The sequence below is a fragment of the Rhipicephalus microplus genome, chromosome 9 (assembly GCF_043290135.1).
Source record: "Rhipicephalus microplus isolate Deutch F79 chromosome 9, USDA_Rmic, whole genome shotgun sequence".
In the NCBI taxonomy this organism is placed as follows: Eukaryota; Metazoa; Arthropoda; class Arachnida; order Ixodida; family Ixodidae; genus Rhipicephalus; species Rhipicephalus microplus.
This window is the reverse complement of record NC_134708.1, coordinates 73,929,641-73,953,160: the sequence shown is the minus strand read 5'-3', so window position 1 is coordinate 73,953,160 and position 23,520 is coordinate 73,929,641. Positions and strand designations below refer to the sequence as shown.

The 23,520-nt window shown below is 45.5% G+C and overlaps 1 protein-coding gene across 1 annotated transcript; it reads right to left on the bottom strand.

Annotated features, from left to right (window-relative positions):
- Positions 1-5,290: 5,290 nt before the first annotated feature.
- On the bottom strand, positions 5,291-5,761 carry LOC142772098 (putative RNA-binding protein Alsin2). The gene has a single exon (XM_075874234.1). The coding sequence runs from the start codon at positions 5,615-5,617 to the stop codon at positions 5,291-5,293; it is 327 nt and encodes a 108-aa protein (XP_075730349.1). The 5' UTR covers positions 5,618-5,761.
- Positions 5,762-23,520: the final 17,759 nt, after the last annotated feature.

Here is a 23,520-nt window from a genome sequence, read left to right as displayed (position 1 = left end):
CAATGAGACGGTTATTTCATGAATAACACCTTTGGGAGCAGCTCAACGTTATCTGCCCCTGAAGTGCATAGTTGATGGCTCGTATTGTAATAGCAGGTTCTTAGCCCTATTCTGAGACATGGCGCATAGTTTTTGAAGCTTTTACCCTCCACCCTGAAGCCTGTAAGGGAAAACGTGAAAGCTACTTAAAATGAATGCTCCATGCTCCGTTTAAACCTCTAATCCTTGATTGAAAGCTTTGTGATGCTGTGACAGTCGATTGGGCCAAACCTAATGCTATACCAAGTCGGAATCCACAGCTGCTAAGTATTCTTTTTCTTAAAAAAAAAACTTAATAATCATTCTCACACTGCTCACAATTATGCGAGACGTACACTGCTGCTCGTGCAGATGATTTTAAGAGGGAATCGTGTTTATATATATATATATATATATATATATATATATATATATATATATATATATATATATATATATATATATATATATATATATATATATATATATATATATATATAAGAAACGCCATAGTGAAGGGATTCATGAATTTTGGCGATCTAGTGTAGTTTAGCCATTTACGTGAAAACCACACTCTTGCGGAACTGGTGGGGACCAAGTAAACTGTTTTATAGCCCCTCATGTGTCAGCCACGGGAACCTGTCCCCCGTGTTAAGACTCACAAGTCATCTTCTGAGCAGCAGTCGTCACGAAACAGTGGTAGACGGTCACAGGGGCCACGCTTTTTAGTAGTGTGATCACCAGAACCAATTGTGGAAGCTCAAGACAGGTCACGGTCATCATTTTATATTAACAGTTTTGTAGCTGTATCAACAGTTTTCGCAGTTGTTGAGTTCATGCAAAGGAACATTTGAAGGATTCTACTGCCTGTAAAGAAATTCCTTTCATTTATAGACTGAACAATAAATCAAGATGTTTCGTACCTCAAAAAATAAGCAAACCTCGTTGTTTATAAGGCTTTCAATAAGTTATTTCAACTGCTATAGCGTTCCCATTCATATCGTGGCTTCCACAACTGGTTCAAGTAGCGCGCAGCAGTGCCGTTTCCGGTGGTCATGTTTGCGAATCCAAGCGATATACGCGTGGACCTGAGCATTTTGCTGACTGTATTTCAAGCATAGCTTCCATGGTGTAGCCATTTATGTATGAAACAGAGCATAGTTACGTACGCTTTGTCCTTTGTTGTTAACCTTTGTTTAGCGTCAGACGCTGATCTACGATGTCCAGTGTCCGGTTTCATTCGCTACATAAGTCGACGGGGTTAATGGTTCTCATGCTTACGCTTAGACGGTGCCAACGATGTCCCCGCATTTTGTATCGCAGCCAGTCTCGCATTCATGCAGCAGGCAACGTCTAAAGAACCCAAGTCGAAAGAATGCTCACCTCTCGAGTCTGTTACGGCGTCGCTTTAGTCGTTCTACCTCCCTGATGACGGTGAGCGCCTCCTGAACCTTGCCCTCGTTGCCGAGCTCTTCAGCCTCGATGAGCTTCTTGTCGACCAGTTCTCCGTAGGACTTCAGCGTGGCCTCCTTGTCACCTTGACGATTGTTGCGCGCCGTCGACTGGCACCGCGTCAGACGGCCCTTCTTGGCCCGGTCCAGAATCTCGCAAGAACGAATCACCTGCAAAGACATGTTCAAAGAGGTACGATGACGACACCGAGAACTTCATAAACACTAGGTAATACTAACACGCATAGACTACAGGGACAGGAAATAAATTCACTCACTTTAACAATCAATATCATCATGAGCACCGTAGTAACAATAATTTTAATCTACAATCGCTGCAGAACGTAAATGTCTACCAATGATAACCAATTTATTCGGGCTTGCGTGATCGGATTGTATTTTACGCGTGCGATCATAAGGATTTCATCACCCTACGTAACTGGGCAACCATCAGTGGCATTTTCCTTATCTTAAGTATATATGCCGTCCCTCTCACTTACCATCACTTGTCCTACGTACGACGCCGCCCCTCGACATGACAACGTACCCTCTATGAGTCACATAGTGCATCTAAGCAAGGTAAAAAAAAACCGATGAGGTAAACGCTTTATGCTGGCACTTGGCATGTCCTGACAATAACAGCAAGTGTACTGGCTTACGTAAAGCACACAGAGGTACCCGTATTTGGACTCGATAGAACACGGCCAGTCTACTGTACATAGGCGCAGTGGTACTCACTCAAAATTTGCAATCGCACATTGCAGGCGATCTGGCATGGACGTATTCAGAGCCATGCTAACACGTAGGATTTCGTGAGACATTTGGACGAAGCTGCAATGAAGTTCTAATACCGCTCAACTGGGTGGCAATACCACCCAATGGCATAAAATGTTAACAAGGCCGAAGGACTTTACCGTCGAAGAAATTTAAGGTGTTGCCTCACAGACGAATGAACCTTTCTCCCCGCTGGTTGATCGCTTCGCTCACACGAGCAAATGTTTAAACTAACAGATACTTCGCGAAACTATGCTGTGCCTTTGTCGACGCTTAGAGAACATAAAACATTTTGTGCGTGGAGTGAAATTATCAGACGACGCTATTCTCCGCAGCTGACTTGAACGAGCTCGACATGAAAGAGCTTTCAAACGGTGCGGCGAGTAAGCGAATAATCAAGCGAGAAAGTATAACGAGAAACACAGTCAACCAAAAAAACATGAAGTGGACTAGACGGCCACAAATGACGTTTTGTCATTGTTCGCGTGGATCTTTGCAATGAGTGAAGGGGTGCTGAGCATACCGTCTTCGGCAGGCCCGTAGCTTGCGTTTCGCGAAAGTTGCATTTTTCAAAACTGATGCTTTTCTTAAAATGTCAGAGATTTAAGTTAATGTCCCTCTGCTGCCCCCCTCCGTGCTAAAACAACAGAATAATGGTGTCAGGCTTGCTGTACAGTATTGTTGTAGCTGTCTGTTACTGCTTGCTAGGCTGAGATAAAAGCCTTAGATGCATAGTAAAAACATGAAAGTGACCGTTGGTCACAGGGGCGTCAACACGAACAGCTCGAAAAGTCGCAAAATTGCAGATGACTTCAGCACGGAGTCACAAATCACTCAATTTTGTGGCGCCACATAACATTACGTCACATTGCGCCGTCATCGCGTCACGTCGCTAGTCAAGGGTGGACTGAAACAGGAAGTTATAATATAATTGTTCGAGTTGGACGTCCCAAAAGCACGATGTTGTTATAAGGGATGCCGTATAGTCAAGAACCCCGAAGTTTTTATCATCTTGTATTCTTTAACGCGCATCTCAATCTAAATGCAAGAGCTTTGAACATTTTCGCCTCAGTCAAAGAGCTGCCGCCGGGGCAGGGATTCGATCCAGCGACCTTCGGGCAGCCATCGAGAGCCACAGCCACTAAACCACCATGGCGGGAATTCTTGGGAGAGGAGTAATGCTAACGGAAAGTAAAGGAATATTTAGGGTGAGGGGAAGGGGAGATCAATACAGTGATTGGAGACCATAGAGGATCAGCGAAAGAAAATGCCTCCCATCTTCCAGTCACGTTCGTGAATAAAGGCCAGCGTTAGGTCCGTAAACCAAAATGTAAATTTATCTTCCAAGTTTTCCGGCCATTGGTAACTGTTATATTTGAAATTTCCACAGCTCATTATTCCTTATTTCTCTTGTTTCTGAAAGTGCCCTCAAAGAGCCATGGGAAGCGGAGGGCAGTGACGGATCAATATCTTAGGTTTTAGTTCGGATGAATCGCTTTGGTTTTTTTTTCTTTGATAGATCACGCGTTGGTTTCAACTCGAGAGAAATACCGGTTCACTATGTACTATAGGCGTCAAAACTTCTGAGTTTCACAACTTTTACTTTGTGCAAATAATGCCATCTAATCTTCAAGTGCCATTCGCCCTCACCCTCTTCTTTTGAGATGTGTTGTAACCAATGTCTAACCAACACACTTAAGCTTTGACACAATCACCTCGATTGCCTGCGCAACGCTATTTTGTAAACAAAAAGTTCCAAGCTTGTCGTTTGCGCAACAGGCAAAAAAAAAAAGTGGCCATATATTTTGTGATTTCTTACTATCTGTTATTTGTCATATGACTTCGGCACGTGCTTTGTTGCATACTGAACTGCAAACATGATCAGTTTTTTTTACTTTAGCAGCAAGAAGGGCACTTTATTTAGGAAACTCATAAATGGCAAAGTTTTGAAATTTGGACAGTTCTTACGCGTGAACTGAATAAAACATAAAATCAATTATTCTTTCCAATAATTTTGTGGTATTCATGTGAAAATGACGAGTTCTTGATTGTTTAAAATCTTTTAAACTTTGTTTTCTTCGATTCTTTTTTATATTTGCATGCGTAACCGCAGCTAAGGTGGGAACAAAAAGGAGATAATGTTTGATGCTTGTTGACAGCGTGTTTACTTCCTAGAGCAAAAACCTTACTTTTCAAAATTTTTCTGGTCTAAAACAAAATGCGGTCTACATAGCCAAATGAAACTAGAAATTTTACTAAACGGCGGTTGTTGCAGGTATACAATGCCGTGATAGAACACATGGCCCTGTCGATTTCTTTTTCAGGAAGCGCATCTGAAAGAAACTGCTTAGAAAAAGGAGTGTTTAAAACATTGGGTATTTGTATACGCATATGGCGTCTTTCACAGAGTAAAAACAATCATTTTCCCTACATAATGCACTACTAGCAGCGTTATTAATGAACTCCCGTGTTGCTATAGCAACAGGCCCATGACTGCCCTAAAACAGTCATGCGTAATATTTTTCTCGATCAGGTTAGCTACGAAGCTACGATGCATTTTGTGAATTTGTGGCTGCGTGGAATTTCAATGCTGTTTGCGGCGCGCGCTTGAAGAAAACGAAGTCAAGGAGGAAGAAGTGTCAGAAAAACTGCACTACACTTTCTTGGCCAATCCCCCGGAGTGGGTATGAGCCATCATCCCAGGGAAACAAACAAAGAAGTGACAGCGCTCAATGAAAAATTGCCACGTTTCCGTCGCTGCAATGAGCATCATCCGTATAGTTATCAGAGCAGTTAGTATATACCAATAAAAATACTTTACCGGGAACAGTTGCAATGGTTGCTTGTTCGCGGCATTCGATGTCCACGGCAAAGCAACTCGCGGCTAGGAAGCTAGTAGCCATGCGCTCATGTCTATAATCACTGCGCCACTCTTCTTTTTCTTCTTCTTGCATTACATGTTTATTCTTACGAAATTTGCGCACCGTTCTCCTGTTCCGCAACCGTACATTGACGGCTAGAAGCGGCGAGAAGTGCTCCCGTCCCGTCTATGAGCGCGATACGAGGACGAATCGCGAGAAGACCGCGCTCACCTTTTGAAGATATGTAAGTACCGTGAGCTCGTAGAAACGGTGCTGACCAGGCCGGTACAGCCTGGAGCTGTTCTCGAAGTCGGCCTTGAGTGCGTAGTTGTGCACCTTGGAGCAGGGTCCCATCGACATCTTGGTGCCGGCCAGGGCGTCGTGCGGACACAGGCCTAGCAGGAAGCAGCGGCACACCTTGGGGTCCGAGTAGTGGAGCGAGTTCTTGACGCCGTCCCAGCCGGTGCCCATGAGCTCGTCCAACTTCTGACGCATGTGGTCCTTGGCGGTCATCTTCGGACGCTGGTCCGCGGGGACGTGCGTGCCGTTGGACGGTCGACGGGAGCCAGCAGGCCCCACCGTGGAGGTCGCCGAAAGAACGCGGGTTCGTCAAGGATGGCAGGCACAGTGTTCCAAGTGGCTCCTGCTTGCCAGCTGACACAGCGGACGGCTGAGAGCGCGCTGCTCGGTAAACCAACGGGCCACGCGCCTGTGCCGCGAGCGCACGTTCCCTCTTCTTCTTTCTCTGAATGTCGCCGTCACGTCGACAGCAAAGGAAACAAAGAAGTAGTTTGCACGTGCAAACTCAGTTCCGCCCGGGTCTTGGGCTGTTCCCCTTTGTTGGTGAGCGCCCAGATCATCATCATCATTATCATCAAGTTCCAATCGTATGCTATCATTTCGGTGCAGGCTTGTTATAAATTGTTGCCTAAAAAACTGGCAACGACATCGTTTCGGTTTCTCTTTGAAACATAATGGAAGTTTTTGGAAGGTCACACTGTTAGTATTACAGTCTGTAGGAATTTTTTTATCCTTCCCTTTTCTAAAATCTGGGCTAGGTAAATATTGGGCGTGATTCAACGACGTATGGCTACATGTCATTGTTTCCTTGCGTTCCTTTTGAGTTTCCTTGAAAGGAGAGAATGATTGGCTAGTTGGCAGTTCATAATTAACGCAGTAGAGCTTTGTGTCCCCGCCTTGTTCTTGCGCCGTTGATGTCGCTCTTCGTGCCGTTGCGTTCATTTGTTGTTGTTTTTTACTACGTATGGGCATTTCTTCCTCACTAATGAGAGCGATGTGTTAAAACGCGATAGGTACAACGCAGACAGGGTCGGCACAGCAGTTACATCTGTGGAACATATATTGATGAGTCGCCGTAGACAAATGGGAAAATAGTGTGCGCTTGTCCAAAACTCTTTACTGGCCTACGTTTCAATCGGAGACAGGTCTTGATAAAGATCGGCCTCCGATCGAAACGTCGACCTGTGAACATCAATGTTACCGTTATGTTGCTTTCCTCTCTCTCTCGCTCGGCTGCTTATGTCGCACACTTTTCCTTCGTCCCTGACCCACTCTGTGGCATTCACCAAGAAAGGATGCATGAACAGGGGCCAACTTATGGCAGGAAAGGGACCAAACAGCACACAATGCGTGAAACTATGGCTAGCATCATAAGAATGCCAAGGGCATTGATATAATGAAAACAAAAAAGAGCGAGATATGTGTTGACAGAAATGTTCTCACGCCGCAAAGGTTCATAAGGAGGGTGCCACCAAACGTGATTTCACTAGCATAGTGTTCTTTTTACGACAAAGGTGTCCTGGATTTGGCCGAAGCTGCTGTGGTGGCTGATCCGCTAAAAATATCCAACAGCTGACATCGAGGATGTGGGTTTTACTCCCGTTCATGGCGGCTGTACTTCGATGGTGCGAAATGCAAGGACGCCCGTTCACTTTGATTAACGTTTCTATTACAAAAAAAACCAATGTTGGGAATGAATCTGGCATCCCCCATTACTACTTCTCTGATAATCATAGCGTGGTTTGGGCATGTAATCCAAATATGACAATTTTGTGGTATTTGTAAGAACACAACTTTACAGAAGCAACTGCTATGGCAAATATTAGAAACGTATCATTATAGCTTTGACGAAGTAGCGCACTTTTGTCGAAGACCAAGGAGACAAAAAAAAAGACACGTAACCCGCGACTAAATTTATTTCATAAACCATAATTCCCCTATAAATGCATCCATGCATTCCAAACGACAGAGAAAGAAACTAACAGACAAACTAATTACCATGAAAGAAGCGAAACTCGCGCACACACAAGTCGTGAGGCGAAATGGCGATGCTTCGCCATATGTAGTAATGATGAAATACCAACTAGCCCAGCTTTCTACCCTATTGAACTTTCAACCACATTTAACTATTGAGCCCCATTGAATTCGAAGTACGTGCCCCTGGTTTTTATCACTCTTCGGACATCACGGCCCAGGGGGATGAAAATGTGTTATAACACCAAACCAAACCAAACCAATAGAGATGTGAAACAAAACAGAAGCATTCCTCGTAAGATGAGTATTTGGACCTTAATCTGGAGCTCTTGGACGAGCTGCAAACGATGGAGCTTCAACAGAAGAAATGACCGCGAATACAAATTACTGTAACTTTTATTTTTGATTCCGTTAACTCTGCTTTGTAAATAAACATGTATTAGAGCATAAATAGCCTTCTGTGTTTTACATCGAACTACACTGCTCACATACATGTCTCTGCTGGAATCTGTCGTATCACTTATCAGTTTATTCTGTTCGCTGTTGGAACTCCGCGCATCTAAATTACGAAATCATCTACTATGTATGTGTGGTAGAGCGTAATCCAAGCGAAAAATTCCTGGAGTGGCTTCTTCGAGTTCTGCTCACGCGTTGGGGTGTGATGGCCGTTGGTGTTAGCACCTGCCCTATAATTAGAACTTCGCATAATTTGAACAAATTTATAGCCTCTTTTGAGTTGAAATTTAGGAGCTTTTACTGTTTATAGACGTTGTGAATGTGGTACTTGAAGTACCAGTTTGAGTCTCAGGGTCAGTTTATTATTCATTCAAAATACAAAGATTTATGGTGAGTTTCAACCAGACAAGGATCCCAAAGTCGAGCGATTGAAGCGGGACCCTCGGGTAACAATAAAACAAAAATAAATAAATTAGGCAGCATTTACAGAGCCTGAATGGAAAGTATATATTGAAGATTTAGAAAACAAGAAAAAAACACCTTCAAAGCTACACCTGAAGTGCACAAGAATTAGTTTAAATGTAAATATAGAGCTGATAGAATACAAATTCAAGTTACAAATATTTAGGAGTAATGTGCGCACATATCTACATATGAAATAATTATTGTTGGCAAGCTAATTGTTCAATACAATTTCTTTAGTTTATGTTTGAATGTATGCAGTGATGATGATGATTTTAGCGTGTAGGACAAATTGTTCCGTGAATAAACCGCCGCGGAGGAGGATTTCATTTTGCATGGTTATGTTACATTTAGGTACAAGGAAGTTGTGATTATAGGCAAAGCTTGTTTTATTAGTGTTTGTGAGTAATCTAGGATCAATCCGTTTTTTCCACGATGCCATGGCGATTGCGCACTTCCCTAGCGGAAAAGTCACGAAACGACTCCTGGTCTTAAAGGCCTTCGTTCCAGCATTGGCAGCTCTCCCAACCCCGACCAAACTCTACCAAAACGCCAGAGAGCAGCACAGGGAAATAGAAATAGCAGATTAATTCACACTCCATCTGCTTCTTAAGTTCTTTAAATAATTTTATTATTAAGTGAAAACTAAACAAGCCAGATAAAGTGCCCCACCGTGGTGGTCTAGTGGCTAAGGTACTCGGCTGCTGACCCGCAGATCGCGGGTTCAAATCCCAGCTGCGGCGGCTGCATTTCCGATGGAGGTGGAAATGTTGCAGGCCTGTGTGCTCAGATTTGGGCACACGTTAAAGAACCCCAGGTGGTCGAAATTTCCGGAGCCCTCTACTACGGCGTCTCTCATAATCATATGGTGGTTTTGGGACGTTAAACCCCACAAATCAATCAAGCCAGATAAAGTAAGAATTGCGTCACCCCGAAGCAGTGGTCGAGCATTAGAATAAGAAGAACTTTTGGTAGTACTGCGAATGGCCTGATTCTGGATATGCTGAATGCATGAAATATCAGTGTTGTATGTATTTCCCCAAGACGTAATGTCATAGGCGATGCGACAATGTATGAAGGCAAAGTATAAGGACAATAAGGCGTCAAGTTAAAAAAAATGGCCCCGAATCTGCATGTTACACTGCAAATATCGTCGAAAGACGATAGCCTTGCGTCTGGAGAGAGTGAACAAAAGGTTTATTTGATATTCTGTGCAAGAAAATCGTTGAATGGTATTCTGGAGGCAATGCGTTAGAGTACCTCGAGTGTGTAGCGGAGGCGAACGAGCGCATCGAGGCACGTTAGGCACGAGCGCCATCTGGCCGTTATCTTCGAAAAGGAAGGCGTGCGCGCTCGCGGAAAAAGATGCGCGCCTGTCTCAGAGGTAATAAGGTGTAGAACGTAAAGCGACGGGCAGGTGCCACCACCATGTCATCGTAGCAAAGCGTTGGAAACCTTTACTTTTTTGAGCATCGCGTTGCACTGTCAGCGCAGCGCGATAAACGCTACAGTCCTTAAAGTTACTTGTGTGTGCCTCTTCTAGTACAAAGGCAGACATACAAAACATCAACGTGTTGTTATGGCGCCTCAGATATGCGCAATAATTGCTTTTTAATTGACGAACGCACAACTGTTAACGCTAAACCTTGAGCAATATTGGTGGGCACTGTGGATGGGGTTGGCCGTTTAATGCCGTTTGAGGTATTGTTAGGACGGACAAACAGACAAATGTACAGACAGACAGACCTTTTTTTTTTTTTGTCGTAGGTCCCCAAGAAAGACTATCGCTTTTTAAAAATGGGCGAGCATTGATAAGTGCTCTTATACCAAATGCCGTTTTTTTTGTTTAACGAAAACAACGTGGTTAGTTAATATTAAACATTGGTCTAATTTTGTGCCTAAAAAGACACACAGTCAGGTGAAGGAATAAAATGGTGGTCAATGGGCACTTGTGGCATGAATGGAAGCCCTTTTCGAGAAGTTGTAAAAACCATGAGTTGAATTTTAAGAGAGTTTAAAATTAAGTTGTTTCAACGACACCACTTACCAACAGTGGTCAATTCGTTGTTCAGCTTAGTGATCACAGTTGTTAATGATTTATCCGACATGCAAATAGTCATATCGGCAGTGTGAAGAATAACTTTACAATCAGTAAGGCAGCTAGGTAAATCATTAATGTACCTACAAAACAGGAAGGGCCCGTGAATGGAACTCTGTGGTACCTGATGAATATTTATTTTCACTTTAGAACTAACACTCCCTATGCAAACTGACTGTTCGTGATCAAGTACGTAATTTTTATTGATGTTAAGGATGAACCAGTGATACCCAAGGACTCTAATATAGTAAACAAGATGCTATGACTATTGTTGTCAAACATGCTTGTTAAATTAAGAAATACAGACCCGACAAAGTTACCGTTACCCATGGAAAACTTTTTAAATTGGTTAATGAAAGTACTGGTAAATTCGTAGAGGTACCTGGACGGAAACCAAATCGGCAAGGCTTTAGCCACTTCAATATGTCGATACTTATTAATGCGTTTCAGAAATAATGTTTCAATAACTTTGCTGATCGATGTCAATACAAAATTGAGGCGATAGTAAAGGACATCTGTCGTATTGCCGTTTTTTCTGCACTAAAGTTAACTCAGCCTTTTAGTGAGCTAGAAAACAGGCCACATTTAAAAATGTCCATAATTGTATCACTTAATGCTTCTGAAATGTGAGGTGCAGAAAAGTTTAGGTGAAACACTGATATATTGTCTAGCCCAGAGATATAGTTTCTTAGATTTAAGATAGTAGAATAAACCTCATAAAAAATGAACGGGTACCACGGGGGAGGGAGTATGACAAAACTTTGGGCCTGTCATTGTACAATTCATTAAAGTATTCACTGATTGACTCAGCCATATCACAAAACTCTTTACATATTTGCTGTTCATGCCAGATTTTCTCAATTGCAGTACCAACCTGGCGTCTGTTTAAAAAGTCAGTAAAGAGCTTCTATTTTTTCTTGTGGTAATTTTTGCCTTCGTGGGTTCTTTATATATTAAAGTCGTCTTGACTTTTTCAAAAGGTCATTCAACTTTTTACTATATTTTTATACTTAAGTCTCAGACTAATAATAAACGGCTGTTATTACTTTTTTCGTAAAGATTATTTTTGTTCGCAAGCTAGTTAACAAACCTTCAGTTAACCAGGGATTACGGTGAAACATATATTTTCTTAGATTGAGCAGACGTCGAAATATGCTAGTACTTCATAAGGATTCGGCAGGTTACCAATAACTGTCCAGTCACTACCAGGCACTGCCTTAATAAAGTTATCTTGACTGAAGGTTGAACTGTAGTGACACGTGTTATGACGAGGTAGATTTGCGGCGAAAGTTACAAATAGGGGAAGATGATCAGTGATGAGCACATCAATGATTCCTGCACTTGGCGTTGGTGTCCTTCCTTAATGCGTGGTCAATGAGATTATTAGTTCCACTGGGTGAGAGTCGGGTAGGGGATGAAATTAGAGAGTCCAGCCTGAAGCGAAGAAAACAATCACTATATGCTATGGCGCTGTTTTTATCAGTATCCATTAGGTTACTATTGATGTCACCAATCAGTACAACGTTTTTGTTTTCAGCAGGGATAAAGGTGCTCATCATTTTATGTGCTAGACACTGACCTCAGAGCCATATCTCCTGCCCCGCCGCGGTGGTCTAGTGGCTAAGGTACTCGGCTGCTGACCCGCAGGGCGCGGGTTCGAATCCCGGCTGCGGCGGCTGCATTTCCGATGGAGGCGGAAATGTTGTAGGCCCGTGTGCTCAGATTTGGGTGCACGTTAAAGAACCCCAGGTGGTCGAAATTTCCGGAGCCCTCCACTACGGCGTCTCTCATAATCATATAGTGGTTTTGGGACGTTAAACCCCACATATCAATCAATCAATCAGAGCCATATCTCCTTAACCATTGCAATAACCATGTTGGTGTTGTCTTGATAAACGCTGCAAACCGATAGATTGACAGGCCAGCAGCCTTACGTCGAATCATGGCCACCGCGGTGGTTTGGCAATTACAGTGTTCTGCTGCTGACCGAAAGGCCACGGGTTCATTCCCGACCAGGGCGGTCGCGTTTCCACGGAGGCGAAACGGTAAAAGCCATGTATTGTGCGATATCGTTTCACGTTACAGAACACCAGATGGTCGAAATTTCCGGAGCCCTCCCCTATGGCGTCTCTCATAACCATATCGCGGTTTTGAGACGATAAACCCCACGTGATATTATTACGTCAAAGTAAGTCACTCGTGGCACATCGATCGAGACAGTATCTTCTGTTTTGTAACGTGTTCTCTCACCTTGCTTCGAGGTCTTCGTGATGTACGCGTCGAAGGTGGGGCATGCAGCCGCGCTTGCTGCCGCGTGGCGGGTGGGCACTCGAGATGTTTGTTGATGATGATAATGATGCTCCTTGGATCATCGGCACCTACCCATTCTGGGGGACCGGCTTGTAGAAATTAAGGTCCCTAGATGAAACAAGGTAGCGTCACTCATTGTTCTCGAGCCATCCTCCTCACTCTCTCGATTACTCCTCTTGTCCTCTGCTATCCGCGTTTGTAATTGGTGCATTACTTGCACGTGATCTTGCAAATGGCTGGTGTTGTTATTTATTATTATGCAAAAGGTTCAAAACGAGTACGCATGCGCATATGGCTCCAGCCGGATTCTCGCCGTGACCAAAGACAAAATCGAAGCCAGAACATAAACTGAAGAGGAGGAGCGTTTCGGTGTGCGCTAAGTCGACCAAGATTGTTTCGCCATGCTCGTTCAATGCAACATCTGCGTTTTTCAGCAATGCTGCGTTGCCGTAAACAACAGAAAATGGTTTCGCTCTCTTCAACTTACCTCGTGCTTTCCGAGATGAAGCGCACCATGAAGTGCAACTATGAACCATTTCACGCGAATGCTTTCGTGCAACTCCGTCAACGTATGTCGACGCGGATCTGCGAAGCGAGTTCACTTGTCGGTTTTTATTGAAACGCCAGGCGCGCGTCTAATGCGTGTCTAGTGCATGCCAGTTGGTACAAATACATGTGGGTATGCACGTATACAGAGCAGCTGTAGGTTGTAATCAACGCACCTTCAGAAACATTTCACTCTTGACCAGTTCCCGTTTGAGCCGAAACGCGCTGCTTTGAGACACCTCACCAGTAGAACTCTCACTTTTCAGGAAGTTCCCAGCACCGCATCAGAATCACTTGGCATCACGATTGTCCAAATGGGCACATTTAAAAAAAAAACGTCATCGCAGTGCTGCTGGACGAGTGCTCGTACCAATCAGGTCGTAGTTTTTTTTTTCTTGCGTGTGCACAAGCCGGTTGTAATCAATCGTCACAACGTCACGCCCTGTGGCCACTTACAGGATCCAGCAAGAAGCACGTTCACTGTGTCACAGCACGAACAAAACACAATCGGAGAAGTGGGCTAGTTAGAACTGGACGAAATACCGCGGCCGTGGAACTAAAATGTACTACGCGAGACGCCATGGCTAGTGGTGTAAAGTATAGAACTGCACAACGTTGCCGGTTGAGTAACGCACATCCCGCTTGCTCTTGTGTTGTGCCGTTTATGTTCATAAAGGTAACTGTTCATTCTACGTCTTATTTCATTCCATTTTGTTTCATTTACATCTATTCACCGTAGCAACAGAACGCAAACATTCGCTTTTGGATGAAAGTTTTAAACCTTCTAGGGGGCGCTTCAGGAACATAGGCGAAGAGGAAAGGGAAAGGTGTCGCTACCTTGGAAACTTGTTTCATCTAGGGACCTTAGTAGAAGTGACATTCGCTATAGTATTAATGATGATAATGGTCTCAGATTATTACTGAGTGAACCACGTTCGTTATTGGCGAATTGTAGGTTGGCATGGGGAGAAAATTAGTCTTATTTTGGCTTGAATCAAAAATGAGTAGTTGCCTGAAGAAGGGGATTTTCGAATAAAGGTAACGACGCTAATCAGGTTGATAGCGGGATTCAGCAATGATTATTTCTGACAGTGAAACAATCCAAGACAGTTCATTGCTTCCTACTCTTCTTCATTGTCTTCGTTCTCCAACCAAAAGAAACGAGGTTATATATATATAGTTTTTTCATGAAGCTTCGCTAAGGCTAGTTGTCGGGTCTTATTGCCGTCTTGTTCAGAAAGCACTCCTCGCGACGTCAACAAATAGTAGTGCTGCGCTAACGTGTATCATGTAGTTCGATGTGGTAAAACACTATTGCCGGAAAATGGGGTCCCAAAGGGCACTCGGCAAGGTGCAAGGTGTGCATGTCACCTACCACGTCGGGAGAGAGCGCCCAAAGCACTCCGCCGCCTCGCGGACACCATGCACAACGCGCGAAGTTCTTCTTTTAGCGAAGCACTTTTTGCACTTCGTCCCAATGTTTCTTGGTCTTGGTGAAATTTACAATTTGAAACCAAAGTCCCTTCAATGCTTTTTTTTTTGTTTTTCCATCTGCTCTGTAGCACGTATTTACTCCGGGATATTGGCCAAGAATGCGCGGTTGAAATTTTCAAAGGTTATTCGAAAAATGTCTATGAGCATGACGAACCCTGCAGGTGACGAAACCTGCATTAAGTGACGCTTGAAACACCTGCAGGTTCGTCGGGGTAAAACATGGAAGACGAAACACTGATGTGACTACGATTTCGAATTCAGGCCCTAAATTTCTACAAATGTGTATGTGCAGTTGGTGATCTATCAGCGACACGTCCAACCAGTGACAACCTTGTTTCTCTTCCGCGTGCTTTTGGTCAACCACTTACTTCTCATTTTGCAAAGAAAAAAAGGTGATGTAAAGAAGTTCACACGGGCCAAGTAAAGCTTAAAGGGGCCCTGCGACACTATTTGAGCATGTATTTTTGATCGGTTTCTCTTGTGCTGTGGAAAGCGCCGGTATCATTGCGAAATTGCAACGCTGAAATCGACGCTGGTGTAATTATAATTCATGGGACAAACTACCTTGATTTCGAACTGCGGCGACACACATCGGTTACTTTTGTTATAGGAAGTGACGTCATAGCATCTGACGTGACGCCAAAACCATTTGCTTTTGATTGACTTGACACGACAAATAGATTGCAATATTCACATGGTGGTAGCTAGACCATACGAGCGAATTATTAAAACAGTTCAACACCCTTTTACTCTTTCTCAGAAAGAAATAATTTCTGTTTCTAAATGATGTATTTTTAGAACAACGAACACCACAATTAGTCTGCGGACGAGGCTATGGTACGCCAGCAACTAAAGGTGGAAACGCATGCCGCGTTTTTAGCGAGCCAAAAATGCGACAGGTGGTGGGCACCAGCGTTGCCGTAGAACGCGTCTTGCAAGCAAGCAGAAAAGTGATCCCGCCCAAAGCGTATGTTTTTATCTTACACAGTGTGACCGTGGGAGCGTCTACTACCCGACGCACGTGTTTCGTAGTAACCATGCTAACGACACTGTCAAAAAGAGCCGTAGCGAGGTATTCTGAAAAGGCCACCATGAGGTAACATTTTTGGTATGCTTTTATGAGACGCGCGCTGTGATCGGAAGCGGTCTTTGATGTTGAAAGAAAACGTCTCTCACCGTCGTATGCTCGAGTTTTGAACTTGAAGGACTTATAGCTTCGCTTTCCGCGCACCGTTTTAGTTATTTTTGTTGCGTTCGTCTCAACAATCACTGCTACATGAGTTCCGGTGCTAAATGAGCCTGTCACAAATGTGTCGCAGGGTCCCTTTAAGAAATAGTGAATCTGGTCAGTTTTTAAGGCTTAACAGGGCTTGCTTGACTTATGCTAGGTATTCTCATCTTTTCATGGCGTAGACAGTGTAGAGCTCGAACGACAGCATGTCACAGACCATACAAAAATCTCTAAACTTCAGAACCAAAAACTAATGTGTGAGCCTCGGTGTGGACCTTGCTAGTTATTTTTTTTAGAGAGCACTACAAATACCAAGGTAAGGTAACGTTTCAATTAGATTTTGGCGCGGATGATATGCAAATGCCGAGTCTCCAGAGGCACATAGGAAATTTAATGTTGTTTTTCTTAATTCAGCGAGACATCGTACAAAAGCAGGTATTCTCGTTTCGGTGTTATCTCGCATAAGCAAACTGACCCAGCCTCCCCCCCCCCCCCACCCCTTTTCTTCGGATTGCATGTGTTCAAATATGTATGAGATGCTGAGCTATAGCTACCGCCACTCTGCACTGCTAGGCTGAACTAACCTTTAGGTTACTTTTCATTTCATTTCATTACCTTGAATACCCCTTTGGGCTATGGTTAACATATTTGATCCACAAAAGTAAGTGATACCGCGTGATTCAGGTTTTCAACATCTACGGAAATTGGGAATGACTTGATAGGGCAGCAGCATGGGACAGGCTGTTTCACTTTTTGGCTGCCCAAGAAAAAAAATCGCAGCATATTCTCGGAGTGAACGATGATGAGTGGGGTGAAGCGTGCGTCCACCTGCCTGCCTGCTTGCCTGCCTGCCCCGCCACGGTGGTCTAGTGGCTAAGGTACTCGGCTGCTGACCCGCAGGTCATGGGATCGAATCCCGGCTGCGGCGGCTGCCTTTCAGATGGAGACGGAAATGCTGTAGGCCCGTGTGCTCAGATTTGGGTGCACGTTAAAGAACCCCAGCTGGTCAAAATTTCTGGAGCCCTCCACTACGGCGTCTCTCATAATCATATTGTGGTTTTGGAATGGTAAACCCCACAAATCAATCAATCAAATCATGTCTGTCTGTCTGTCTCTCTGCCTGTCCGTATATCCGTGTGTTCGTCCGTGCATGAGTCCATCCGTCCACCCCTCCATCCATCCGTGCGTCCATCCATGCTTCCTTCCGTCCGTCCTTCTGTCTGTCTGTCTGTCTGTCTGTCTGTCTGTCTGTCTGTCTGTCTGTCTGTCTGTCTGTCTGTCTGATACTGCCAGTTGTGCAGGACAAGGTGAGACAAAGAAGAGTCGCCCCCCCCCCCCCCCCAAAAAAAAATGAGGCTTGAAATGTCGCCGTTCATATTCGAGGACGTCTTATTTGCAGTCGATTGCCAGTTAGGTTTGAGGAGCAACACCAAATGCGTTGGCACTGAAACTACGTAAACAATTGGGAGGTAATATTTCACGGTAAGTTAACAATGTTGGGTCCTTGAGTGGTTAAATTATTACGATATCCTTCCTTCAAGATTTTAGAGACAAAATAGCTTCAATGCGTCCCCGCGATAGAATCAAATGATTTTTCTTTATTTGCATCAGAGGAAACTTTTCCACCTTTCCTGGCTTGAGTTTCGTTCAATACCGAGTGCGAAAGATGAACGCATGCCGCTTCCTACATTATTATTTGAGGTAGAGGTGTGCATCCCTTCTTCGTGCAGCCGAATCCATACTGGCAGTCCATGTCCAATCCGCACGGTTTCTAGTAGTGAATAAAGAAGACAAAGTATTAGATGATACGCAAATATCTTACAGCAAAGAACATTCTATAACGTTTGCAAAGCCGTATGCGATTTCCTACACAAAGAATATAAACACAAAGAACAGATTGTTAAGTTTCGGTACAACTTCATTTTATTTTCAACTCTATTAGCTTTTCCTGCAATTTATTTCCTTATTGTTACTCTACTTTATTTCTTGTTTTTACCAATGTGTTTCAACAGATTTCCAGCTATGCATTTCTAATAAAATATAAAAATATTTTATGCCTAAAATATTGTACCGCCCGTTTTCTGGCTGATCCCCCGCGGTGAGTTGCGTCAGGACACGAAGAAACAACCGATGAACCAACATTCTGTAAAAAAAAAGTACTTAATTCGGCTTCAAAGCCCACATCTGTCGTAGCACTTTGCGTACTAATAAAAGAACAACACATCAGTGACAGCCTTTCTGCTTCTCTTCTGTTTTCTCTTTCTTTCGTACTGTCCCATTGTTTTTTTTCATTTTCTCTTTTTCCGATTTCTCACGTGGTCAATCGACCTGGAAGAACCGAGATCGCATGTGTTGGGTATCACATTTTGGAGCATTATGCACAAACTTGGTGAGCCCCGTTTCACGAAAAAAAAAAATTACAGCAGCTTCGCACAGTTCAGAACGATGATGCCTAGAGTTTAACCTTCTAAAAGCATGATATGACTACGAGGAATGCGAAGTGTAGGGCTCCGGCAATTTCGACCAGTCGGTGTTTTTTTAACGTGCACTGATGTCACACTGCACCAACCCCTGACAGGCTTGAAGAAAGTGAGAAGATGGGCAGCTTGGATGATAATAATATAATTGATGATGATGCCCTTACAATCGCTGATACCTATTCAGGGCGATTGACCAAGAATTGGCCACATGAAATATTTAGACATTTCAAGTATTAAATATTGATAACAAAAAAGAAAGAAAATCGTACCTATAGACGGAAAGAATGCAATAATTGTTCAATTTTTTAAAACCATTCAGATCGGTCAATATAGCCTTTGTTTCTTTTTCTTCTTTTTTTCTTTCTTCCATTCTGTCCTTCCTTTTTTCCCTTTTCCAAACTTTTCCCGTCTTTTTTATTTTTATTTTTGTTAATTTCTGTTTTCACTCCTATTTCTGACTTGCTTCTTATTTTTATTTTTATACATGGGTTTTCTGGTGTTAGTGCCAAGTGATGGTGCCGTACTATAAGACATACGACAGACCAAGCCCCTGAATAAAGCGCTCCACACTTGACGTCATCATCAGGGTGCTCGAAGAACAAGTGAAAGAAGACGTCTCTTTTGCGCGATAGCGAGCTAAATATGCCACCGATGGCTGTGCTATTTATGTCATGCCATGCTGCAGATGACAGTGCGCTTAACATTGGACGTTTCAAACTATCCTAGAATATCTCCTGGAGGTACAGTTGCTAGGATCCCACTATGGCATAATTCATGCTTTTCATAATCTCCACTAATTAGCGAAGTACCAACTACATGTTCGCATTGTGCCACACGCTGTTGTGCAGCTTAAAACCATTAGCTTGTTGCGCAATGTACTTCTTTTCACATCTGGGGTGGATGTAGGATTCTGCAACGTACTATCACGTGCGCTAAATAGACTCTTGCGCTAGTTGATTGGTTGGTTGATTGGCCCTTAGGTGCCTGGGAGCAAGGGGGATTGGCCATGAAACGGACGCATGACATTCATATAGTTTTTTTTTTCATAGCAGCTGCCAGCAAAGACGTGGCGTTGTCGTAAAACACATTTTGCCACGGTGACGGCCTGGATTCGATGCTCACTTCGGAACCAGAACGTTTACTATTTATTTTATTTGCACCTTCATCAATATTTTGTCAAGGACAAGGTAATGATTTTTCGCTCACAACTGTCGAAGCAGTAACTTCAGCGAAACGAGTTCGATAAAGCGTTAAAGGCCAACTGCAACAAAATTTGGCACTCCGCAATAAAGTCAATATATAGGTAGACTAGATGGAGGTATAGTGCTGCCTGCCAAATGTCGCCTTCGAAATTTAAGCGCTTACCTTAGAAAAAAGCTTGCAAACGACGGTGTTTATGAGACCGAAACTAGAAAAAACGACGCCATTATGGCTTACCGGAAGTGACGTAAACTGTGCGTGAACACGCATCTTATCGAACGTTGGTCCGGGCTTCCCACTTGTGGGACTGCAGCGTCCGACCCCCGTATTCGGAAATGATGCTTGAATTGAACTTGACTTGCCTCACTAACCGAGCATCGCTGGAGGACGAGCCCCCGCGGGGAACTGCAGACATCTGGGCATGGGAGGATCGTATGACCAGGTTTCACGACATCACCACACATTACCAGTTACAAAGACGCATATACCCATCTCCTCACGAAAGGCTAAACAGAACGCAAGCGGTACACTTCAGACAATTACAAACAGATTCATACAGAAACCCTAGACTCATGCACGCCATGTATCCAGACATATACACTACAAACAGGTGCACGTCATGTGGCGAGGTTGCCACCCTTAGTCACATGCTGTGGGAGTGTCAGGGCCTAATAAACCATTCGAACAGTGCCGATTCGTCTCACTCTTCCATCGCCAGCCTCCGCTCGCGTTGGAAGGCCGCACTGCTCAGCTCGAACCTGACAGCACAACTCTGGGCCGTCCAGCGTGCCGAGGAAGCCGCTTCGAGACAAGGTCTCGGAACCGCATCCGCGGTGGGTGCCCAGGCCCACTAAAAAACGCTGCACTCGAATCGAATTCATAGAGCTCATCCCGACGAAAGGGCGCGGCCCCGGCTTGTTTGTGCTGAACGTGTATAGCAGACCCAAAGCCAGACACCGCTTTAGCACGTTACTGCGAGAGGCGCGCGAGGCAGCTGCCGACGGGCCCTTGCTCATCGCGGGCGACTTCAACGCGCCCCACGCGGCGTGGGGGTACGGCTACGAAACGCCAAAAGGTAAGCGCCTTTGGGACGATGCGCAGAATGAGGGCCTCGAGCTCATCACAGACCCTTCCGCGCCTACTCGCAGGGGCAACAGTGTATGTGCAGACACCTCACCCGACCTCACATTTACCAAGAACGTTGCTAGCGCGCGATGGCACAATACACAGGAGGACCTGGGTAGCGATCACTCAGTGATCGAGATCCAGGTCGACGCTGAACCTCACCACCGCGTTCATCGGGAAGGTACCAAGGGCAAGAACCACCGGCTGGTGGATTGGGACGCGTTTCGCAAAGTCCGGAAAGAGCAGAATCGTGGCAATGTGGCTATTGAGGATATAGATAGCTGGACTGTGACGCTTAAGGGGGATTTAGAAACGGCGACGCGGGAGGTTCCGCCAGAAGCACAGCTCGAAGTGGTAGACAGCAAACTCCTACACATGTGGGAAGCCAAGCGCAGCCTGCAAGACAGGTGGAAGCGTCAACGCCACAATCGAACGCTGCGCAGACGCATAGCACGGCTAAGCAGGGACATGGAAGAGCACGCGTTACAGGTATGCAAAACGCAATGGGAAGAGATCTGCAATGGGATGCAGAACCAGGTGGGACGGGCCAAGACGTGGCATTTCCTCCGGCACCTCTTGGATCCAGAGGAGACGAAAACATCGCACGCACATAAGCTTAGCAAGTTGCTGCACGACTACAAAGGCACCCACGCGGACTTCCTAGATGACGTGCGAAGCCGTTACTTTCAGTCAAGTAGCCCCCTCGCGCACTCGGCATACGCCTGGGAGGGTGAGGGTAACGCGGAGCTAGACGAGGACTTCAGCGTTGCAGAGGTGAGGGCGGTGCTGCACAGGCTCAACACAAAGTCGGCGCCAGGCCCGGACGGGATAACCAACAAAGCGCTACGTAACTTAGACGATGAGTCGATAGAACAACTGACGGCTTACATGAACGAGTGCTGGAATGCGGGCGCTATACCGAACTCGTGGAAAACGGCGCGCATAATTATGATCCCCAAACCGGGCAAACGAGTACAGATCGACAACCTTCGACCGATATCCCTGACGTCCTGCGTTGGTAAGGTCATGGAACATGTGGTTCTCGCTCGCCTTACCAACTACCTCGAGGACCGAAACATGCTCCCACACACGATGCTGGGGTTCCGTCGTAACCTTTCCACGCAGGACGTTATGCTTCAACTCAAGCCCGATATCGTAGACAATCCCACACGATCCACCAAAGCGATACTCGGGCTCGACCTCAAAAAGGCGTTCGACAACGTTAGCCATGCTGCGATACTTGAAAGTATACGAGCGTTGGGACTGGGTGAGAGAACGTACCACTACGTACGGGATTTTCTTACGGGCCGCCGGGCCCGATTAGCGATCGGCGGACTAGAATCGCAGGACATATACATGGGTTGTACGGGCACGCCGCAGGGCTCCGTAATCTCGCCCATGCTCTTTAACCTCGTGCTTGTCGGATTACCACGAAAACTCGCTGAGATAGAAGGCCTCCACCATAGCTTGTACGCCGATGATATCACCCTCTGGGTTGCCGAGGGAAATGACGGCCACGTAGAGCAAACGCTGCAGGAAGCCGTCGACGTGGTGCAGGACTACCTTCGCGACACTGGCCTCGAATGTTCCGCCGCTAAATCGGAGCTCCTGCTCTATAGACCATCGCGCAGGGGCCGTAAACCCAAGAACGCCGATTCCGCATTCGAGTGCGCATATAGAGAAATTAGTGTACGCACATCAGACGGCGCTGTCATCCCACAAGTTAACACCATTAGGGTACTGGGCTTGCGCCTGTCCGCCAACGGCCACAACGGCGAAACCATTCGCAGACAAGAGGGTGCGGTCAATGAAACAATCCGGTTGCTGAAACGAATAACAAATCGGCATAGCGGAATGAAGGAAAGCAATACCATTCGCCTGGTACATGCTTTCGCTATGAACCATATAACGTACGTCGCCTCCTACCTCAAGTGGCAGGCGACTGAACGCACCAAACTAGATTGTCTCATCCGCAAGGCGTACAAACGCGCAATCGGATTACCAGCCAATACCAGCACGGAAAAATTTCTCGAGCTGGGGTTGCACAATACTCTAGATGAGATAATCGAAGCACACAACATCGCCCAGTACGAACGTCTGGCGAAGACCAGAACTGGTCGACACATCCTCGAGACACTGGGTATCAACTACCATACCCAGCGCGGCGAAAAGGTCGGGATACCCAGGCGTATTCGCGAGCACATCGTCGTTATGCCGTTGCTTAAGAACATGCACCCGACACATCACATCGGTCGGCGCAACAGGCGCGCCCAAGACCTTGAAAAGAAATTCGGCAATAGCAAAGACACAGTTTACGTGGACGCGGCCCGTTACGACTGCCACCGCGGCTTCGCGGTCGTGATCACGGATCATGTAGGAACTTGCGTCACGAGTGCGACGATAGGCACGGAAGACACGGAGGCGGCTGAAGAAGCTGCCATAGCCCTCGCGATAGCCACCACGGACGCCGAAGTGATAATAGGCGACTCGCAGGCGGCGATACGCAACTACGCCAGCGGCCGGATCTCCCGCGAAGCGGCCCGCATTCTCCAAATTCACGAACGCAACATCTGCCGCAAAAACGACAGTTTCCTCGTATGGACCCCCGCCCACACGGACCCTCCGCTTGCGGGCAACGCGACTGCCCACGCCGCGGCTCGAGGACTTACACGCCGAGCTGCGACGCCTGCCGACAGTCCCGATGTCTCGCACACTTCGACAGCGATGCGGGAATGGACGT

Excerpts from the sequence above, each read along its gene's own strand:
- LOC142772098 (XM_075874234.1), bottom strand. The coding sequence starts at position 5,617 with ATGACCGCCAAGGACCACATGCGTCAGAAGTTGGACGAGCTCATGGGC.